General features: G+C 45.9%; 1 protein-coding gene across 4 annotated transcripts in view; it reads right to left on the minus strand.

The window, feature by feature from the left end:
* Positions 1 to 3728: 3728 nt before the first annotated feature.
* The window catches only part of LOC135896393 (ribosomal protein S6 kinase alpha-5-like), a 342214-nt gene continuing 326596 nt past the window's right edge, over positions 3729 to 19346 (minus strand). For all 4 annotated transcript variants that reach the window (XM_065424774.2, XM_065424777.2, XM_065424776.2 and 1 more), the window contains 5 exons: positions 18752 to 18828; positions 14964 to 15108; positions 14067 to 14237; positions 10686 to 10898; positions 3729 to 8892 (listed from right to left, as the gene is read on the minus strand). In XM_065424774.2, the coding sequence (XP_065280846.1) occupies positions 7819 to 8892; positions 10686 to 10898; positions 14067 to 14237; positions 14964 to 15108; positions 18752 to 18828 (1680 nt within the window). In that variant the 3' untranslated portion in view covers positions 3729 to 7818. The remainder of the gene's footprint in view (positions 8893 to 10685; positions 10899 to 14066; positions 14238 to 14963; positions 15109 to 18751; positions 18829 to 19346) is intronic.

Consider the following 19346-nt stretch of genomic DNA (forward strand, 5'->3'; position numbering starts at 1 on the left):
TGTTCTGTGCGACTCTAGTTTCGCTTAAACGCAGAGACAACATATGTTCCGAGAGATTAGGGAAGCATACTTTACATAGTAGAGTGATGATAGGTGCGTTAGCTGTAGGCTTCCTTAACCCCTGCCGAAAGTGAAAAATACAGCGCTTCTGGAACACGGGTGTGCAGGATGAGATTCTGGAATTGGTCTAATCGGAAAGCTTTAAAGATTCAACATGTCATATAGAAAAGCCTAAACTTACCCGCAATCTCACCTGTAAATATTAGTATCAGACTGACTTGCGCATCTCATATTTGTTTTTATTATCTATCTCTCTTTCACTCTCATCTGGACTATTTGTGCCATTAGTAGCATGTAAGCAGTTGTATACGCGCCGACAAAAAGCCTCAGTTTTTCCAATAAAAAGCGCCCCCCCCCCCTCTTTCTCAATGCGATTTGACCTGGTGCCTGCGTTAAACACAGCATTCCATGAATGAACGATCGTTGTATCAACTGGCTCAATTCAACGTACTTTATCATTGTAAATCGGAGAATTAGCGAAGAGCGCCAGTACTTCAAAATTTGTCAATCGAAATTAGGTTTGCCCACTCGTCCGCTGAAACGACCGCTTGGCTGAAGTGCGTGCTTTGTTCGCGTTGTCACAAAAACACGTAACAAACATGCATTCGAGAAAGCATTTGACATCGCTTGGAATCGCCGAGAAGCCGATCTGTAGCGTGCAGCACGCCACGTCGGCCTCTAGCTTCCGTCTCGCTTGCCCAAACAAAAAAACAGTGGCTTATTCGCTTTTAAAAGGTTTGTGCTGCCATCTCCCGACAATAAATGCAACACACGGAGCGCGTTGTGTAGCCTTCGTGATTGTAGTGTAACTTTTCACGCCGATCTTGGTTGCCACCGACGTTTACATGGCCTCTGAAATCGACATGTCTCAGGATGACATCGAAAATGAAAACGGAATGCGAGTATCCTTTTTTAAAAGTTTGTTTATGTTAACGCTGTCCAACTTCAAAACTTCGTAATGAAGTTAGCGAAGCTCTGCTCGTGCACTCCGAGATTACGGCGTTTCGCTGTACGACAGTCGAATAAAGCGGAGCGCCTTGGCATCTCAGAGGCCTCAGTACTGGTGCCTTGCTGAGACACCAAAAGTTGGCAAACATGACGCATTTCTGGCTTCTGCAAATGGGGTGCAGCAAATAAAACCATGACCTCCAACATTTAATTTGAAAGAAAAGGGGAAGTAAGAAGGTACGAACTACCAAATCCACGCTCCAAAGCTTAGTGCTCTTTCGATCTAAATTGCAGATCTTAAAGGCTATGCTTTTGTTGGTTGAATGCGGCGGAAGCTATTTCAAAAGCCGGAAAAACGCCATATATATACGCCGAGTTTAGACACCATAGAACGATGTGTTCGACGCATAGGCGGTGTCCAAATCCACGTCCGATGGAGCGGCGCCCTCGGGATTTAAAACGCTTATCTTAAAGGCTATGCTTTCGCTGGTTGAATGCGCCGGACGCGAATATGGGAGACGGAAAGATGTCATAGGCGTCGGATTTTGGTCACCGCCTATTGTAGCGTGCAGCTACAATAGGTGGTGTCCACCTCAACGTTACTAGACCAGCTTCAGTTTTAAAACTCGGCGCCGTTGCGCGGAACCGCCACCCGCCCGCGCCTTCGTGGCGCTGCAGTCGCGCCCGTGGAATTGTAGCCTTCGCTGAGTTTCTTAAGAATATCAGCAGACGATGCCGACGTGCTGCGTACCTGGCTGCACAGGCCGCTATCGGAACGATGTCGACAGTTCGGCGCACCACTTTTTCTGTGCTCCCAGCAATGCGACGCTTCGCTCGGCGTGAACTCACCGGGAACTCACTGCGAAATCAACGGCACGCGCTCGTGTCACTGCTCCCGCGTTCTTCGTCGTCTTCCACAGCTGGCTGTGTGGCCGTTCATTTTTCCAGCGTAGAATTTCACTTCGCTCGCCCCCTGCCCTGTGTGTCGGGGGGGTGGGTAGATCGCCTTTTCTGTTGGACATTAAAGTTTATTCTATCTATCTCGCTTCTGTCGTCGTAATGGGGAGGCCGCGTTTACGGGGGTATGAACCATTGCTTAAGGGAGTATGAGCCACTCGTGGTCATACGTAACGGAAAGATTTAATTTTGAAGAAACGAAGTATCACAAGCGGCAAATCGCAGGCGAAGGCTGCTAACCACGCCGCCGAGCAAACTCGAGATATTGAACGCAAGCGACAGCTGCGGACATACCGTCAGTGACGTCGTTCTCTCTCGCAGCCGATTGTGTGTGTAACCTCATAACTGAGAAATAATTTAATGAACCCTCCGGATTAACCCAGTGATAAACACAGGGGCCACACGTTTCAGCTTCTCTGATTAAGCATCTTCACGAAATAAAAAATCCGACTTTTTTTTGTGTGTGTGGCTTTGTGTACAAAGACCAACCTCATCTTTATTTTTGTAACGCTTCTTTAGCGTGGTGAGAAGCTTCAGTGGGGATGAAAATCATCCTACAATCACGCACTTTGGCCAGATATTCATGTTCGTGAGCCTAAACTGCGCGAAACGTTAAGACGACAGGAAGAAACGACATTTTAGAAACGCAGCTACAGCGCTTCGCTGTATGCGTTTCTTCCTTTCGGGCAGTTTACCTTTATTTCAGTATTAACGAACTGGCGCGATAAATCTTATTGCTGTAGGTGGATACCGCTTTCTCGTGGTATCACTAAATCGGACAAGGGAGAACGCCAGCGAGCGTGAAGCACGCACAAACTGCCCGTCCGCACGAGCTCAAGGCTGTGACGAGGCGTCTGCAGTAGAGCCCGATGGAACAGCGTTGCCCTCTGGCGGCTGTCACAGAAGTGGCGACAGCGGCTGTAAGCGCGCGGGCGGCGAGTTTTACAACTGAAGCTAGTCTAGTAACGTTGGTCCACCTATTGAGGTTGATGTATGGACTACAGGATAAGAAAAAAAAAAATTATCCAGCGGCAGCGGTACATGCAATACAAGAACACAGCTTCTTTTTTTTTTGCAAATCCTGCGTCCCGTAATCATTTGTGGCCAACGTCTGTGGGTACGTCTAAAAAATCGCGGAGGAAATTAAATTGAAGCATCACATTACTGTTGAAACAACAGTTATCTAAGGCTATGCACTACGCAAGGTGGACGAAGTCCTACATATGTGCTTGGTTCTGTGGTAGGCGAGATTTGTGCAGTCACGTAGCTTACTTCATACGCCATTGGTGGTCCTTTGAAGTTCATGAAGTCATTCTTCGAAGCGGGAAGTTCCGAGTATTTCACATCAGGGTTATTTGTTTGGCAGGTGTTTTGAACAATACCCGGTTCACTGGAAAGATGACTCGACCTTTCTTAGAGCCAGAGTTTTGCAATTTATGCCATATATATGCATTGCTAATCACACCATTCTATGCAGCGTGCCTTAGCACAGAGATGATGCAAAAGTTGATGTTAAACTTGCAGATCAATCCATATGATATATTGCTACATGTGTTATTGTTATAACCAGACAGCACTGTAAGCGTTCTTATAGTCGTCCCTGTGAAGAAGTAGAGAAATCCGCAATGGTAAAAAATCTGAGAACCACAAACTAACAGGTCAGAAAAACTATAGAATTTTTTGTCCATCCAGGCATTCGAATAGCTCAGTGCGTGTCAGCTCTGTTTTCAGAGCAGCCAAAGGATGACACAAGAAACAGGAAATAACTGAGAAATCACATTTATTTTGCAACCCAACATATTAATGTCACTGCACGTCACTTTCTCAAAACATACTGGAAGCACAAGAGCACATGAAGAGAAAAACACGGTGAAGCAACCAACATAATGCTGCGTCATCACAAGAATTGTGCATTATGTTCGCGCCGTTGAGGCAAATAAGACAACGCTATGTGTTCGAAAGACTTGCGCATTAACATTTGCACTGCACCCTGGCTAAGTCATCTAGATGGATTCTGAACAATATAGCAGTAATAAAAAAAGCCAGTGCAATGACTATTTACATGCTTTCGTAGAGTCGTGCTGCCTTCTTTTTAACAATATATATAACACTTTGCATGCACCTGTTTATGTTACAACTTGCACTCACATATCTTCAGGAATGGTCAACATACATAAAATGATAGCTCTACTGTACACGTTTAAACAACTGCCCAGAAAAAAAAAATATACACCAGAGGCATAGAGATTCTATGGAGATGTACATCTGTATGAGCATCCTGTTTGTGCAAGTTAGTGCAGACAACTCTGATTAGTTTGCAAAAATAACCATGCTTACAGAGGTATGATGTGGAACACACACACACGCAGTGCAATATTATATCTTATGCCTGGACAAGCTATCACAAAGGTTTGATGAATGGACTAGTAACACAGCAGCAAGCATACATCTTTCCACCCTCATCGCAACAGAAACCTACTCTGCACGTCCGCTTTCCTGAAAGCAGCGTGCCGGGAAGAAACTGGCCTGACATTGTCCAGTCGCAATCACTGCCGCACAAGGTGTCCCCACGGGCATTGTCATGATGAAACTCGTCGAGCGTAAAAAGTACACACGCCATTTTGTGACTAGCTGTCTTTCTAAGAAAAACAGTTTGTTCTTGTCTGTTAAGGCAAGGCAGGCCTGCTGGCTTATGTGATAACTTTTAAGAGTCATGCTTGTTGCAATGACTGACGATTCTCCATCCTACGCGCAAATGCCTGCAGCAACGTCTCTGCACGTGCACAATTGTCGGGCACTGTTCATCCTAAGGCTGTCACCAAGTCACTCAATAAAGCAGGCATTATTTCACTGTACATTCCAGCCTCGCATTAAGACGATCACAGCCAACCACTGCTGCAGTACAAAAATATTTTCTGTTCCCCGGTAACTTCTGGGGCTCTGCTCATGGGCTCTAGCTTCAGGCCATCACCTTGAATCTCACTGATTTGTCTTTGTCTGTGCAGACTCTACCGAAAGTTCGATGCACAGTTTCACAATTCCGTAGGTTATCCATATTATTTGTGTGGGTATCATATGAACTCTGTACTGATTCCACACTATACAAATCATGCGGAAGAACATACATAATTACGAGAATACAGATTGTTTTTCTGTAAGAAAATCGGCACAGTAATTTGAAGTGATTGCTCTTAGATGATAAGTGTCAACAGCAATTCGATAATGGTTTCTTAAGAGGCAGCTTCACGCCAATAGTTGGCACGCAGGTGATGTACATGAGGACTTTGTTATGACAGCTGTCAGCAAGTCATGACAGCACCTCTTCATTGAACAAATATTTCCAAAGACAAGTACAAGTGGTGCGACTCTGCTCGAACTTGTCAATATCACACTTTTTTTTTTTTCAGATTACTTTCACGAGAATCGCATCTCTTAGTCACCAGTGCATAAATTAACATGGTGATAATGAAACAAGTACCTTTTATCCCTCAAGGGAGAAAAGCGCCAAAGGCCCTAAGAATTTCATCTCCTTCGATACCATTATGGGGCCTGTCACTTTTATAGTTTTTCCAAGCACAACCGTTTTTTCACTGAGAACGATTGTTGCTGGCTCAACTGGCACGTATTTGCTGGATTTTGCTCCATACTCTTCAGATGAAGAACTGAAAAGTTATGTGACGAGAACATCCATGAGCTTGACAGAGCGACAAAAAGACAAACTCGACTGAGTGAATTGCCACTAACCAGATAAAAACTTCAAGCCCAGAGTTTTACTCCCCAATATCCTCAGTAGCGGTGTGTGTTATTTACAGCCTTTCGTGTACTGTTACATCCTGGCTTTGCACTCAATAATGTAATCACAGAGCATTGTGTTTTTCAAGTGTACAAAATTTATCACAACTTCATTCTTTATTATTATTTTTTTTTGTGATGTTCAAATTTCTTAGACATCCTAAAACTGTGTCTAGCAATGTTTCCCTTGCCTGACTTCTGGCAGCTGGTAGTTGCAAAATAATGATGGCAACCCCATTATAATGTCAGCATCTAGGCAAAGCATTGTTCAGCTAACCGTACAGACGGCTACAAGCAACATATGTGTGGGATATAGATCGATAGGCAGCGGCGACTCCAGAGCCTCAACTTATCCCGCGGAGTGTCTGCCTCATCACTTATGTGGAGCAAGAAACGGCTACAGCAGTAACTGCCTGTCAATTCACGAACGATACAGCAGATTGGCACGCATGAAGACAAGGCCACTTTGTGTTAGCTTGTGCGGCCGATGTAAATATTTAAAGGCCATTTCTGTATCTAAAAATACCTTCTCGGCTTTGTAACTCGGCGTCGCTGCAGCATGTGTGCAAATTCAACAAGAAAGTCGAGAACGGGACGAGCACAAGTGTGCAGTCATTTTCCCTCTACCTTTGTATCACCGTGAGAAACAGCACCTAAGATCGGTGAAGCATCAAAACAACCTTCTCTCGCAAGACAGTTACCTAAACAGACAGCAGGTGAATCGTCGCAGATTTTAAGCACTGCAAAAGGCATCCCAGAGATAGCCAACGCAATTCTGCAAGAGCGCTTGCTAAAATCAGTGTCAAGAAGAAAAAGAGACAAAAAAAATGAAATGCCAAATAAAAAGCCATTCGCAGCAAATCTGAGGACAGCTTCAATATTAAAAAAAATCATCAAGCATATACTATTGCTTTTTATATGTGGTAACACATGGCTAGCTCAAAAGCTCTGCTTTACTGATTAGAACAAATTTTTACAGACACGATGGCAAGATTCACAGCTGACGATCACAACTCGTTGATGAACTGTACAGGAATGATGAGGCAGACTAACATGTGGCTAACAAGCAACAATGGCAAGGTATTACGCGTCGGCACTCATAATGGAATAAAAACCATGCAAGGTGGTTTCACAGAAACCCGCAGATAACAATTATAACCAACACTTAGTCACAATCTTGAGTAATAGACAGCCCTACAAGAACAGACAAAAATAACTGCCATAACGATAAATAGATGTAGGCAAAATTGGCTCTAATAAAAGCTCCTAAATCACCACTCATTTCTATGCTTTAAGGAGTATAGCTATGTTTAAATTGCTTTCTCACAATTAAGAGCATCTTGTAAGTTTCTTGAATGTAGTACTATGCTTGTATGCTCATCATGCTAGCTTCTCTTTCTTTTTTTTTTCCTTCAACATGCAGTGTTAGTTGCCGGCCTAACGAAATCGGCTCGTCGTGTTTTGCAGCAAAGGCAGTAGTCTTTCACAACGTTGCTGTACTGTATCCGCTGAGAATGACATGGAAACTTGTGCGTCACAACGCAGGCTTGCTTGGAGGTGCAGCTTCCATCATCAACGACGAGATGTCCGAGTCTGGCAGAAGCTCATTTACTCCATCGGTGCATTCCGAGATTTATAAATGATCATTTCAGTGCGTCGATTCCGTTTGCAATCCTGCTGCAAATTCTGCAGTCCAGTCATTCCAGTGACTTCAATTCTCCTTTTGTAGCGTGCCTTCGCACCACACTTTCTAGACACATTCCAGCAGCCACCACATATGCGCTACCACTCTGTTGCAAGGAAATAACTTAATAAAAACCACTTTGAAACACGAGTTCAGCATGGTTGACATCGTTGAAGGGAACACATTCAATGCCTTTATTATAAATACCCCATAGTTTCATTTTATGGGTTCCCATTTCATTAAAACATCAATGCAATGACTTAATGTAATTTACAATGAAAAAAATGAAGCCAAAAACACTATTACACTACACCCCTCTGCCACTGAAGCTATGAATGTGTGAACAATGTTAAAATGGCTAGGTTTCTAGGCCTGTGCTACCGTTGTTTCCGGCTTGGAGACGACTTCTGTGGCGACCGCTTTTTTGACTTCTTAGTGTTTGGTTCACTCTTTTCAGACCCGTCATCTGAAAAACTTGCCGGAACTGTCGTTCTATCTTGCGGTGAGGGCCTCTTCCTCCGAGAGCGCGTAATGGGCCCTTCGGGATCAAGCAGTGCTTGTTCTGTGCTGGCCATGACCTCGGCTCGGCTGTCGTCGGACGTTTCAGCTGCCTCTGGTATCGTTGGCAGTGAGAATGCAGCAACCCTTGCTTCTTTGCATTGCAGGCTTTCTGGCGAGTCTGTGGCCACGGTGGCCGGCAAAGTGGGAGTTTCCGGCTTGCTGGAGTTGACCGAGGGTGCAGCCAGTCCAGTGGTGGCGAGGTCTACGGTCATGGTCTCAATGTCGTCAGTGATCCCGGACTCGCTGGGCCTCTCAACCACATCAGGAAGTGTGGAAAGGTAGGCTGCGACCTTGGTCTCCGGATACGTGAAGACGCTGTCCACGCTCCGAGCTGAGTCCTCGCGTGCCGGCACAAAGCCCAGCGAACGCGTCGAAGCCGCTGCGGCCGAGCTGAGCGACGCAGACGAGGAGGAAGACGACGTAGACGTGAAGGAGCTCCCGCTGCTTGTCGAGACTGAAGAATCGCTCCGCACATCTGCAGAGTTGCGCTTGAGCCTCCGGCGCTGAGCCAAGGGCGCGGCCGAGACGTCAAGCAAGCGGAAACCGCCACGAGTGGCGAGGTGGAAAGCGTCAAAGGTTGCCCGCACGGCCGATTCAGCAGCGCGCGGCGAGGATGATGAGCTGAGGACGTCTGGTGTCATGAGGGAGGCCGACCAATGGCTACTTCGAGAGTGCACCCACGGATGCGCGCGGAGCTCGGCCATGGTCAGACGGCGCGGCGCTTCAACGGTGAGCAGGCCGCGGATGACGTCCTTGGCTTGGTCCGAGACAGGCTCCCACTGGGGGCCATTGAAGCTGAACTCGCCTTCACGGATCCGCTGCATCAGTGCGGCAGCGCTGGCGTTGCGACTTGGCGTTTGAAAAGGTGCCCGCCCAGACAGCATTGTGTACTGCATACAAAGACGAAAAAGTCATGATTAATTAGTACCTCGTTAACGTGAGAGAAAGGGCACAAAGAAAGGAAAAGTTGCTAGGTTAGTCAGACACACGTCCGGTTTGCCACTCATTACAGGAGTTGGGGAAATACAGGGATCAGAAGGAAGAAATAGAGAGCAAGAGCATTAACTCTGCATTCACGAGATGCACACCAAATAGTAGTGACCTCTTGTAGTTTACTGCTAATGAAAGGTCACACAAAAGAAAAGGTGTACAGTAATGCAAGCTCTCTAGCGCAGTTCTTGGGTACCTCCTCTGTTGTTTACACAGAAAAATGTGCCTTGACTAAACATGCAACATTCTCATCTGGTGGGACATGGGTGTGCCAGCGGGCTGACAGCCGAAAGGACACTCAAACAAACACACCCTGACTACACTTCTTTATCTGTTAGTGCTTCACACTTCTTATGAGTGTTGAAGAATCATTTGAATGAACCTTGTGCAGATACCTGAAAGCATAGGACAGCACACTCACTCGCAGGACCACTGACTCTTGCTTGCTCCATTTTGATTCAGTTTTGGGATAGAGTGTGAGCGAGTCACAAAAGACGGGAATGGACCTACGAATGACTGGGAATGAGTGCTGGTTAATGTGAGTAGTAAGCATCAATGAATATCAGCAACAGTGGGTTCGACATGTGTATGAATGATGCGAGTGGCTGTCGGCGAGTGTGTGTCGACACTAGTATGAACGTGAGTAAGGGCTGGTGAGTGCGAGTTGACGCAGGTGTGAAGGCACGTTCACACCGAAGGCGGGGCGGACAAGTGGACAAGCAGATCTGGCCAAGCGGTCGCGGATTTTCCGATATGCAGAAAATACGCAGTCGCTTGGCCGGATCGTGCACGGGCCGATTTTTTTCACCACGAACAAGTTGGCCGCTTTGGCTGCAGCCATTCAGAGCCCAACACGGCGGAAGCACTGGTGAACGAATGTAAACAAATGTCTTTCTCTGGGCTTTTTGCTTCTGTTCTTGAAAAGCGTCAAAACGGCAAGTTGCGCCAGTTGGTTGGGATTCATAGTAAGGTTTGTTACAGCGCAACACAAGACAAGGACAAAAGAAGGTCTAAAGCGACGACACGGGGCCGTGTCGTCGCTTTATACCTTCTTTTGTCCTTGTCTTGTATTGCGCTGTAACAAATCTTGAAAAGCGACTATACAAGTGGCGACTAAAATGCCAACGAACTCATCTTCTTCGTCTGAGCTCATCATATTGCAGAAGTAGATAGCGGACGGAAGCGCGCCAACCCATGCCGAAAAGAAATATTGAAAGTGCGCATACAAACCCAAAGTGCCACGGGATGGCAGCACATCCCTGAAATTGCTAAAGAAATTGCGAGATGCCCCGCCTTCCCGGCGGCGCGGGCAGCCAGATAACGCGGCTGGTCTGAACAGGCGCGGGCGCTCGCCGCCTCGCCGCTTTGAAAATCCGCTTAGATGCTCCGTTTTCGGTGTGAATGTGCCTTGAGTGTATGCTGGTAAATGAATTAAAGTGAGGATGAATGCAAGTGAGAGTGGCAGCACGAGTGGGTGCCAACAAACATGAGTGAACATGAGCGAGTGAGTACCGTGCTCCGAAAAAATATTGGTGAGTGAGTGTGAGCATCCGCTCACTGTGCTGACCTACAATTTAAACCAACTATGGAAACTGTGTAATGTAGCTAGTTTTGAAGTGTAGCCGACGAAAACGTAGGCTATGTGAAGAGCTAAGAGAAAGGTACCACAGTTACCAAAGGAAGAGGTGCGTACCAGAATGACGCCGAGGCTCCAAAGGTCACAGGACTCGCTGTAGCCTGCAGCAGCGTTGCCTGGGCTGGCCTGCCTCAAGACTTCCGGAGCAGCATAGTTTAGCGTGAAGCAGGGTGTCTTCATGAGCTGATTGTCCTGAGGTTTCAGCCGCGCAAAGCCAAAGTCCACCACCTTGATGGTGGCATTCTCTGAGCTGTCTGTGAACAGCAGATTCTGCAAAGTAGAACAAAAATGTATTCACATGATTAGCTGGACCAGCATTGCAGTGAGGAATATGCTTGTTTGTAGTGCAGGCGAGAACCCTGGAATCAGTCTCAGTGATCTCTGTGCAAGGACAGTAACTTGATGCCTGATCAATGCGGTGCCAGTTGCAATAGACAAGGCAACCTCAAGTCTACGCTCACGACGCCGGCGGTAATTGCTGCCTCAGTGGGCAGATCCTAGCTTTCAACTCATACACTACCCCAGTAACAGAATCGAAGCCTTAATAAAGAATTCTGGAGTTCTGTGTGCCAAAAGCACAATCCGATTATGACACCTACCGTAATGGTGGGACTTCGGATTAAGTTTGACCATTTGGTGTTGCTTAATGTGCACCTAAATCAAAGTGTGCACAAGCGTTTTTGCAAGCCGCCTCCATCAGTGCGACCACCGTGGTTGGGATAGAACCCCTGACCTCAAGCTGAGCACCACAACGTCATAGCCACTGGGATCTGCGGGTAAGCCAGAGCAGGTAAGCCTCAATCAAGCAATGTGTGCATGAACACAGTTCTTTGCCTACAGTTACATCTGCACTGCTCAAAAGCTTTGGAAACGGATGTGAATGCTCGCCCTCTGAAACTACGTAGTGCTGCGATTTTCCTAGGTGCAACGTGGCATAATCAGAAATCACAGTGCTCCGGCCGCTAGTGGGTTGATTATTAGTGACAAAGGCTGGATTCCTAATTAATGTCAAAATGGGCATAGATGCGTAGTTTTTCTTACTGCTCCATTACTTATCATTTTTTTTTTAAATAGCCAATTCCAGCTTTTTGCAAACTGAGTTTGCGCAATAAATATATAGATTAGCTATATAAGATATATAGATAAGGTATGCAAAGTAAGGATTGTATAACAGGTGATGGAAAAGGCCGCTTGTATTAGGGAGCCAGCTATAGGTAGACAATCAAGAAGCGGTAGAGATCAAGAAGCGGAGTAAGGTAGTTTATGGAATGCATAGAGTGATAACCAGTTGCCTTCTAGAGTAACACAATGACAAGCTAAGGTAAGAGAAAACACCATCAAGCACGTCAGAAGATCGGATAATGCAATGGAGATTAGGAGATTTGCAGGCATATGGAATTGCGTCAGCTGATGCAGAATGGGGTTAAAGTAAAGATAGCCGGAACAGGCTTCCATCTTGCAGTCTCAGCAATGATAAAGACGCCAATCTTTCTATCTCATTGCATTGGTTTCCACATGAAAGACAACGCTAAGATGGATAACAATAAAACAATTCTGCAACTCTTGTTTAATTCTTTTTAACCACCTGAACTTCAGGAATTTTATTACACCTATGAACATCTTCTTCCTTAAAGCACAGTCTTTCTATAGTTTACATCATCACCCGGATGTCTGCAATAAACGCCTCATTCTTCCAGACGCAAAACCTGCTGGAACAGCTTTCTAGAAAACAGTTTCAAATGCCAACCATAAATAATTGCGGGAAAAGTTAGGTAACAATTACCTTATTAGTACATTTAAGAAGCCTTGGCTTCTCCAATATACTTTTTTCTTTGCCTGCGCCCTTCTCTTCTTTCCTTGTTTTGTTGTTCCTCCCCAAATTATCCACCTGACAAAATCTCTGTACCTCTCATAAATTTTTCTCCTATCTTTTATGTTTTTTTTTTATGTCCCCATACATAACATTGCTGCCTGGAATGATGAAATGCCTTTGAGTCTTTAAAGGGAAAAGTGAAATGATTTTGTCAGCTGCCACAACAACAGGTCAAATGAGCAGAGGTACTGAAAAAAAAATGCTCCAGTCACAGGGGAATTTGGAAGCACACTGCACACGATCTGACCGTGATCCTATCATTGAAGAAAAAGAAGAAAAAAGAAGAGTGGTTCGTTGCTTTTAGAAGAAGGCAGGAGAAATCCTGCAACCTTCGCACATTTTGCAGATCCCATGCACTGTAGGAATCGATGTTATGGGAAGCATTTTGCAGCTGCCTGGCTATCTAGCATTGTTCGGGGTTCCGCAATGCGATACGAAGTGAGCCAATGTGTTTGTGTAAATTGAGTAGTTATGTGTGTGCATCACGAGCATATGTGTCTGTGACAGCAGCAGCACGATGACGACTGCATTGAAGACGATCCTTTGCCGGTTATAGCACCATTTCTAAGCCAGCTGTTCAATGCAAGCTTATGACATAGCGATTGGTCGGTTTCTATAGGTAGTGGACAAATGTAAGCAAGAGTAATACATATTGTGATGTCATAAGTGGCTGCGTGTTAAGCAATCATACATACGTATGTCTATGTGATGTGTTGTATGTTAAGACGACAATGGCAATTATACTCTGGTGAAGAAATGTTAAAGCATGATCAACTTGGCTGATCACGAAGTTGGTACAATGAACCTGGGCGATCACGAATGCGGTACTAATTCTACGTAGCATTCTACAAGGAAAGTACCGAGGAAAGTGGGCTGGTCCCAGAGATGGTGGCAGTCTAATGCAGCGCCTCGGAGCACTTCAAGGAGCTGAGCACTTCCACTGAACATTTCAAAGAGCTGGCTGACTTTGGAGCGAGAAAAGTATGCATGCGATCGTGGCCTAATGGTTAAAGCACCAGGCTGCCGTGCTCAACGGCAGCGGATCAATTCCACCGTTGGTTGCACATAATTTTTTCTTTATTAAAGCGAGGCGAGAAAGGAACCTAGCTAGCTACCTACCTTTCACAAATTGCCAAGAATGAGACAAAGGATGCTTCTCGTTCAAAATAACTAGGGCAATCATGTGAGCAGACCATCTGGGGGAAGCAGCCTTCAGATTCATTGGTGAAATGTAGACAAAGCCATCTTTGTCATTACAAGACTGAAACTGTCAATCTTACTCTTTATTTTTTTTTTCATGCATTTTCTGCTACCCTAGTAGCAGCTCCTACTTGTCTGATATGTTTGACGTACACTTGTGAATAATAAACGTTTAGCAGTTGTGCAATTGTGCATTCTTGTCCTTCACGTTTATCTACGCCAAATGAAGGAGTTAATGAGTGTTGGGCGTAAATCAAGTGACTGAATGAATGAGTGTCATTAACCGAACCAGCCACAGTCCTGAAGCCTTATTGATTGTTTCACGGTGATTGCAGATTCAGTGCAGATAAGCGCAAAAAACTCACCTCTGGCTTGAGGTCTCGATGCACGACGCCCCGAGAGTGCATGAAGTGCACGGCGGAGACGAGGCGACGAAAGATGCGGCACGCCTCGCTCTCCGTAAAGCGTGCCCGCCTGCGTATCCTATCGAGGAGCTCCCCGCCTGTCAGCAGCTCGAGAACGATGTATGTGTGTGCCTGCAGAAAGACATTAGGAAACAACAATGTTATACTCGAGCGCCACAACTTAGAATGAGTAGTACCGACAAACATTTTCGAAATTTTGGAAGCTCTACCATATGCTTCCCATACAGAAAAGGGTGGCAGATAGAAAGCATTGAGGGTTGCAAATACCTGTAAGCTATTTCAATTTGATACGAAGTTAGTCTTGAAATGTTGCACCTGGCATAAACGTTATTGTGACATCATGGCATAGAGCAAAATTTGGTGATGTTGCATTGCAATAAGAACAGGTATGATGACGTCGCTCATACAAAAGTAAACAAAAGTGCTGCGCTTGTTTCTTTTTGCTGTGCTAGCACATGGCAGCCACAGTTATTGCACGAACAGAGCAAACCAATGTATCGTCAATGTCATGCCACATACGCCTGCTGGGCGCTGAAACCGATTCGTAGAAACGAGCATTATTGTGTTAGCAAACAAATGAACAAGGAAATGGACAATTAAATGTTCACACCAACGGCGCCACCGCCGCCGTGCTGCCACTGAAACGGCGGCATGGTTCACTCACATGTGGAAGGATCTGTGTAAGGTTCTGTGTACAATTAAATTAGAGCACAAGCGGCCAGCGAGGTCTAAAAGAAAGCATGTTTCTCTATATGAAACTCGGCTTATACTCGGCACTTGTGTTGCGCTCTTTTCCTGTCCTTCCTTTTTTTTTTGTGTGTGTTATGTACCACTCACCTCATCCTGGAAGGCCTCCACAAACTGCACAACGTTGGTGTGTCCCTGGCACACCTTGAGAAGCTGCACTTCCTGGTTGGTGTCGATGCGGCGACTCACAATTTTGACAGCGTAAGCAAGGCCCGTCTTCTTGTTGATGCACTTCCTGCAAGGTGCAGTCAGTAATTCAGTACACTACGCACTACTGCACAAGTGATGCGAAAAGTATTCTGAAATCTCCTCAACACATGTCCAAGTCACTCACAACATTCGTATTTAAAATACCCTCAAGGCCAAGAGGGTGTTACAGAGGGGTTGGGTATGTAATTGTTGTATGAGTAAGGAAAAAAAGAAAGAAAAATCAGTGCATTTCATTTAAAAAGTCTTGAATCACTTTCTATCTCCTATGGCAACAATAAACATTTGAAAGACGTACAATAATGTGTCATTTAACGAAGTCGAGACAGGCAAGGAGTTTTGCTTTATACGCTATTGCATTAAAGACATCAAGGCCCTAAATGAGCCATAGTAACATAATAAGGGTATTCCAATAGCGCTGAAGCATGTAAAATGATCATTAAAACAAAGCCGTGGTATCCTTACTAAAATCTAAACTACAACTGTCTACCCTTGCCTCTCGATGCATTTCTCGCATCTGTCTCTATCACAGATTCTTTCAACCCATATCATGTGACTGCCAGCTGATTCAACTAGCAGATTGTCAAGTGTACTAGTCAAGTGTGTCACTTGCACGGTGACAGATAAATTGTGCAAAAACATTGTTTTCATTGTACAGTCCATTCGAACACCGTGATCCAGCCACAAGCGCACACCACTATGTTCCCACAGTCATTGTTTTCTCTGAACTACCCAAGATTAGAATGACCTTTCGAGGTAAACTGCACTTATCAGCAATACTGTGCGCTTTAGACCTGCCATCGAGTGTTTGGATTCATCCTTGTAACATCATCATCAATTCGGTCTTTCATATGCCCACCTCTAATGTAATGTCTCTTTGAAGCTATGGGCATATTAAAAAGCAATAATAAACAAATAGGTTGTGGCAACACGACGCTGATGTGGTTCTGCTGAGGCCCCCGAAAAGCTGTCTCATCTGCCAGTTGTCGTGGTGTAACGCACAGTCTCAATGAGCTGCCACAATGCACCAGAGCAGTTTTCACAATGCCCTTTGCCTCCCTGGTTGACACAAAGAAAAGTAAAGCGTCCTTGCATATGCTGCACCATGCGGTCCTATACAGCTTTCTCGCCTCAGACTTTGTACTAAGCGGAGTCCGGTGCGACTGTACATCAACTCTGATTGCTCTAAAATGTGTGTGCAGCAGTTGGTACCGTGAAGAACTTTGAGTAATGCAATATTTTAGATAAGGCAATTCCATTTTAACAAGAACTTACTGTTCTTTTCATTTGCGCAGGGATGTTTCAACGATGGCGATATTTTATTATCAAGAGCAAGAAATTCAAGACTAGTTGGTTACTTTTGCTATCCAATATTTATGGCACTGACAGTAATCATAACTTGTGATAATCATCATGCCATGATTAACTATATTTACTAGTTAACTTTAGATTACTAGTTTTAGCACAGGACTTGCAATGAATTGCCAAACTTGCAGTGAAATGCTATAGGCATTTTACGCCAATCATTCCTTCACACTGTGCAATTAAAGGGCCCCTGAAATGTTTTGGACAAATTTTGTAGATGCGTAGGGTACAGCTACAGTTAAAGAGGTACACCCCTTTAAGTTAAAGGGGTACATGATATTCCTGACTATTTTTTTTTTTACTTAAAGCAAAAGAAAAAGATAAGAGAAAACTTGAAAATATTGTTACGTAAGAAGACGCAAATGAAAAGCTATATACAAGTATATTTACAACGTAATACGCCGCACTTGGCCAAGAGGCAACAGCCCGCGCTAGCCTCCAATCGTTGTCGTCGTCTTCGTACTGCTCGCCTCTTCGTCATCGGTAATACTATTCCGTAGCACTACCCCCGGCGGCAAAAGCGCCGTCCCGGAGCGACTAAAGGCCGGACTTGGAAACAGTGTAGTAGGCCTTGAGCCTACTGACGTGCACGACAGCACTAGGTGCCACAGTAGATGACGAGGTTGAGCTCACAGGGGCAATTTCGTACGTCACAGGCGTCACCTGGCGCAGCATGCGGTAGGGCCCTGTGTATCGCGAAAGGAGCTTCTCTGAAAGTCCGACGTGACGGGAGGGCGACCAGAGGAGCACGAGCGCACCAGGCGAAAACTGTACGTCACGGTGGCGGGCGTTGTACTGACGCTGCTGAGTGGTTTGCGAGTCCGTCAGTCGAGCATGGGCAAGCTGGCGTGCATGGTCGGCGAGAGCGATGGCATCGCGCGCATACTCGCTTGTTGAGATCGAAGCAGGAGGAAGTGCCGTGTCAAGGGGCAAGGTCGGTTCGCGACCGTAGAGCAGATAAAAGGGAGAAAATCCGGCGGTGTCGTGCCGGGAAGAATTATAAGCGAATGTGACGTAAGGAAGGGCAATGTCCCAGTCGTGGTGGTCCTTGGAAACGTACTTTGACAGCATATCGGTAAGAGTACGGTTTAACCGCTCTGTCAGGCCATTGGTTTGAGGATGGTATGAGGTAGTCAGCTTGTGTTGAGTGAAGCAGGAACGTACAATGTCGGCGATAACTTTCGAGAGGAAGTTACGACCACGGTCAGTGAGCAGCTGTCGCGGGGCGCCATGAAGCAAGATAATGTCACGCAAGAGAAAGTCCGCGACGTCAGTGGCGCAACTGGTAGGGAGAGCCCGCGTGATAGCGTATCGGGTGGCGTAATCAGTTGCGACGGCTACCCATTTGTTCCCAGAGGATGACGTGGGAAAGGGACCGAGGAGGTCTAATCCAACACGAAAGAACGGTTCCACAGGGACAGTGATCGGCTGGAGATGACCAGCAGGTAGCACCTGAGGTGTTTTCCGACGCTGGCAGGTATCGCAGGCAGCAACATACTGTCGGACGGAGCGAGCGAGACCAGGCCAATAGAAGCGGCGGCGGACGCGGTCGTACGTGCGGGTTACCCCAAGATGTCCTGCAGTGGGTGCGTCATGCATCTCAAAGAGCACAGTCTGTCGTAGATGTTTTGGCACGACAAGAAGAAGATATGATCCGTCAGGAAGGAAGTTCCTTCGGTACAGAATGCCGCCCTGGAGGACATATCGGCGAACGGATGCGTCGGTAGGTGTAGAGCACAGACGCTCGATGAGTACTCGCAGCGATAGGTCTCGGTACTGCTCATCGGCGATGTTAGCGAAGGCAGACACAGAGAAAATGCCGTCGGCGGTACTACTGTCGGCGTCGTCAGGCTCGTCTACCGGGTAGCGAGACAGGCAGTCAGTGTCCTTGTGTAGTCGGCCAGATTTGTAGGTGACAGAGAACGAATATTCTTGGAGGCGTAAGGCCCCAGCGACTTCTTCCTGTGCCGACGCTCCTCGTCCCAACAACACCAGCGATATTACCAAGATCGTTCGGCGTGAGATTGAGGCCGCCTATCCGGCTCCCGCTATCCCGCACCTCCACCAGATATGTTACGTAAGAAGACGCAAATGAAAAGCTATATACAAGTATATTTACAACGTAATACGCCGCACTTGGCCAAGAGGCAACAGCCCGCGCTAGCCTCCAATCGTTGTCGTCGTCTTCGTACTGCTCGCCTCTTCGTCATCGGTAATACTATTCCGTAGCAATATTATGTCAGCAGCCCCTTTAAAGCTCCTCTAAATGTAATGCGCATACACAAACAGATATGCTGCGAACTCACCTGCAGACTGAGTAGCTTCCATCACCCAAAATTCCTTCACGTGCGATGAGGTCATAGTTTTGGAAGAATGCAGAGTTCTGTAATATGTGAAGAAAAGAGGACCCACATGATTTCACATTCAAAGCGGCACGAAAGACATGAAACAACAAATCGAGCTAGATTTGCACCGGTATTGCTTCGAAACATGATTACCATTTTTAGGCCAGAGAGAAAGCTGGTCGTGATTTTAAAAAAATGAAGGTCAAAGCTTCCCTTCTTGAATTTAGCAATCAAGCTGTGACACCAGTTACAGAAGAAAGACGTTATGGATTTAATGATATCCTCGTACATTTTAGGCATTTTAGCACAGGAAAAGTTTAACTTCATTTTATTTGTTACCACTTTAAGAGCCAGCAGGAAAAAAAAATGTGGGGCAGTTAGAGTACCACTCAAGCATTAGCCCCCGAAAGCTCCCGGAAGTTGGTCCTATGAGCTTTTACTTACATTCAAATGCAAAGCAATGCTTGATTATTGCCAGTTAACCAGCACCAGGCAGATTCTGTCAAAATTTATGATGCCGTGAGCACATGATGTGGAAATTTCAAACACCTCTCCT

This window comes from Dermacentor albipictus, chromosome 7 (assembly GCF_038994185.2).
Source record: "Dermacentor albipictus isolate Rhodes 1998 colony chromosome 7, USDA_Dalb.pri_finalv2, whole genome shotgun sequence".
In the NCBI taxonomy this organism is placed as follows: Eukaryota; Metazoa; Arthropoda; class Arachnida; order Ixodida; family Ixodidae; genus Dermacentor; species Dermacentor albipictus.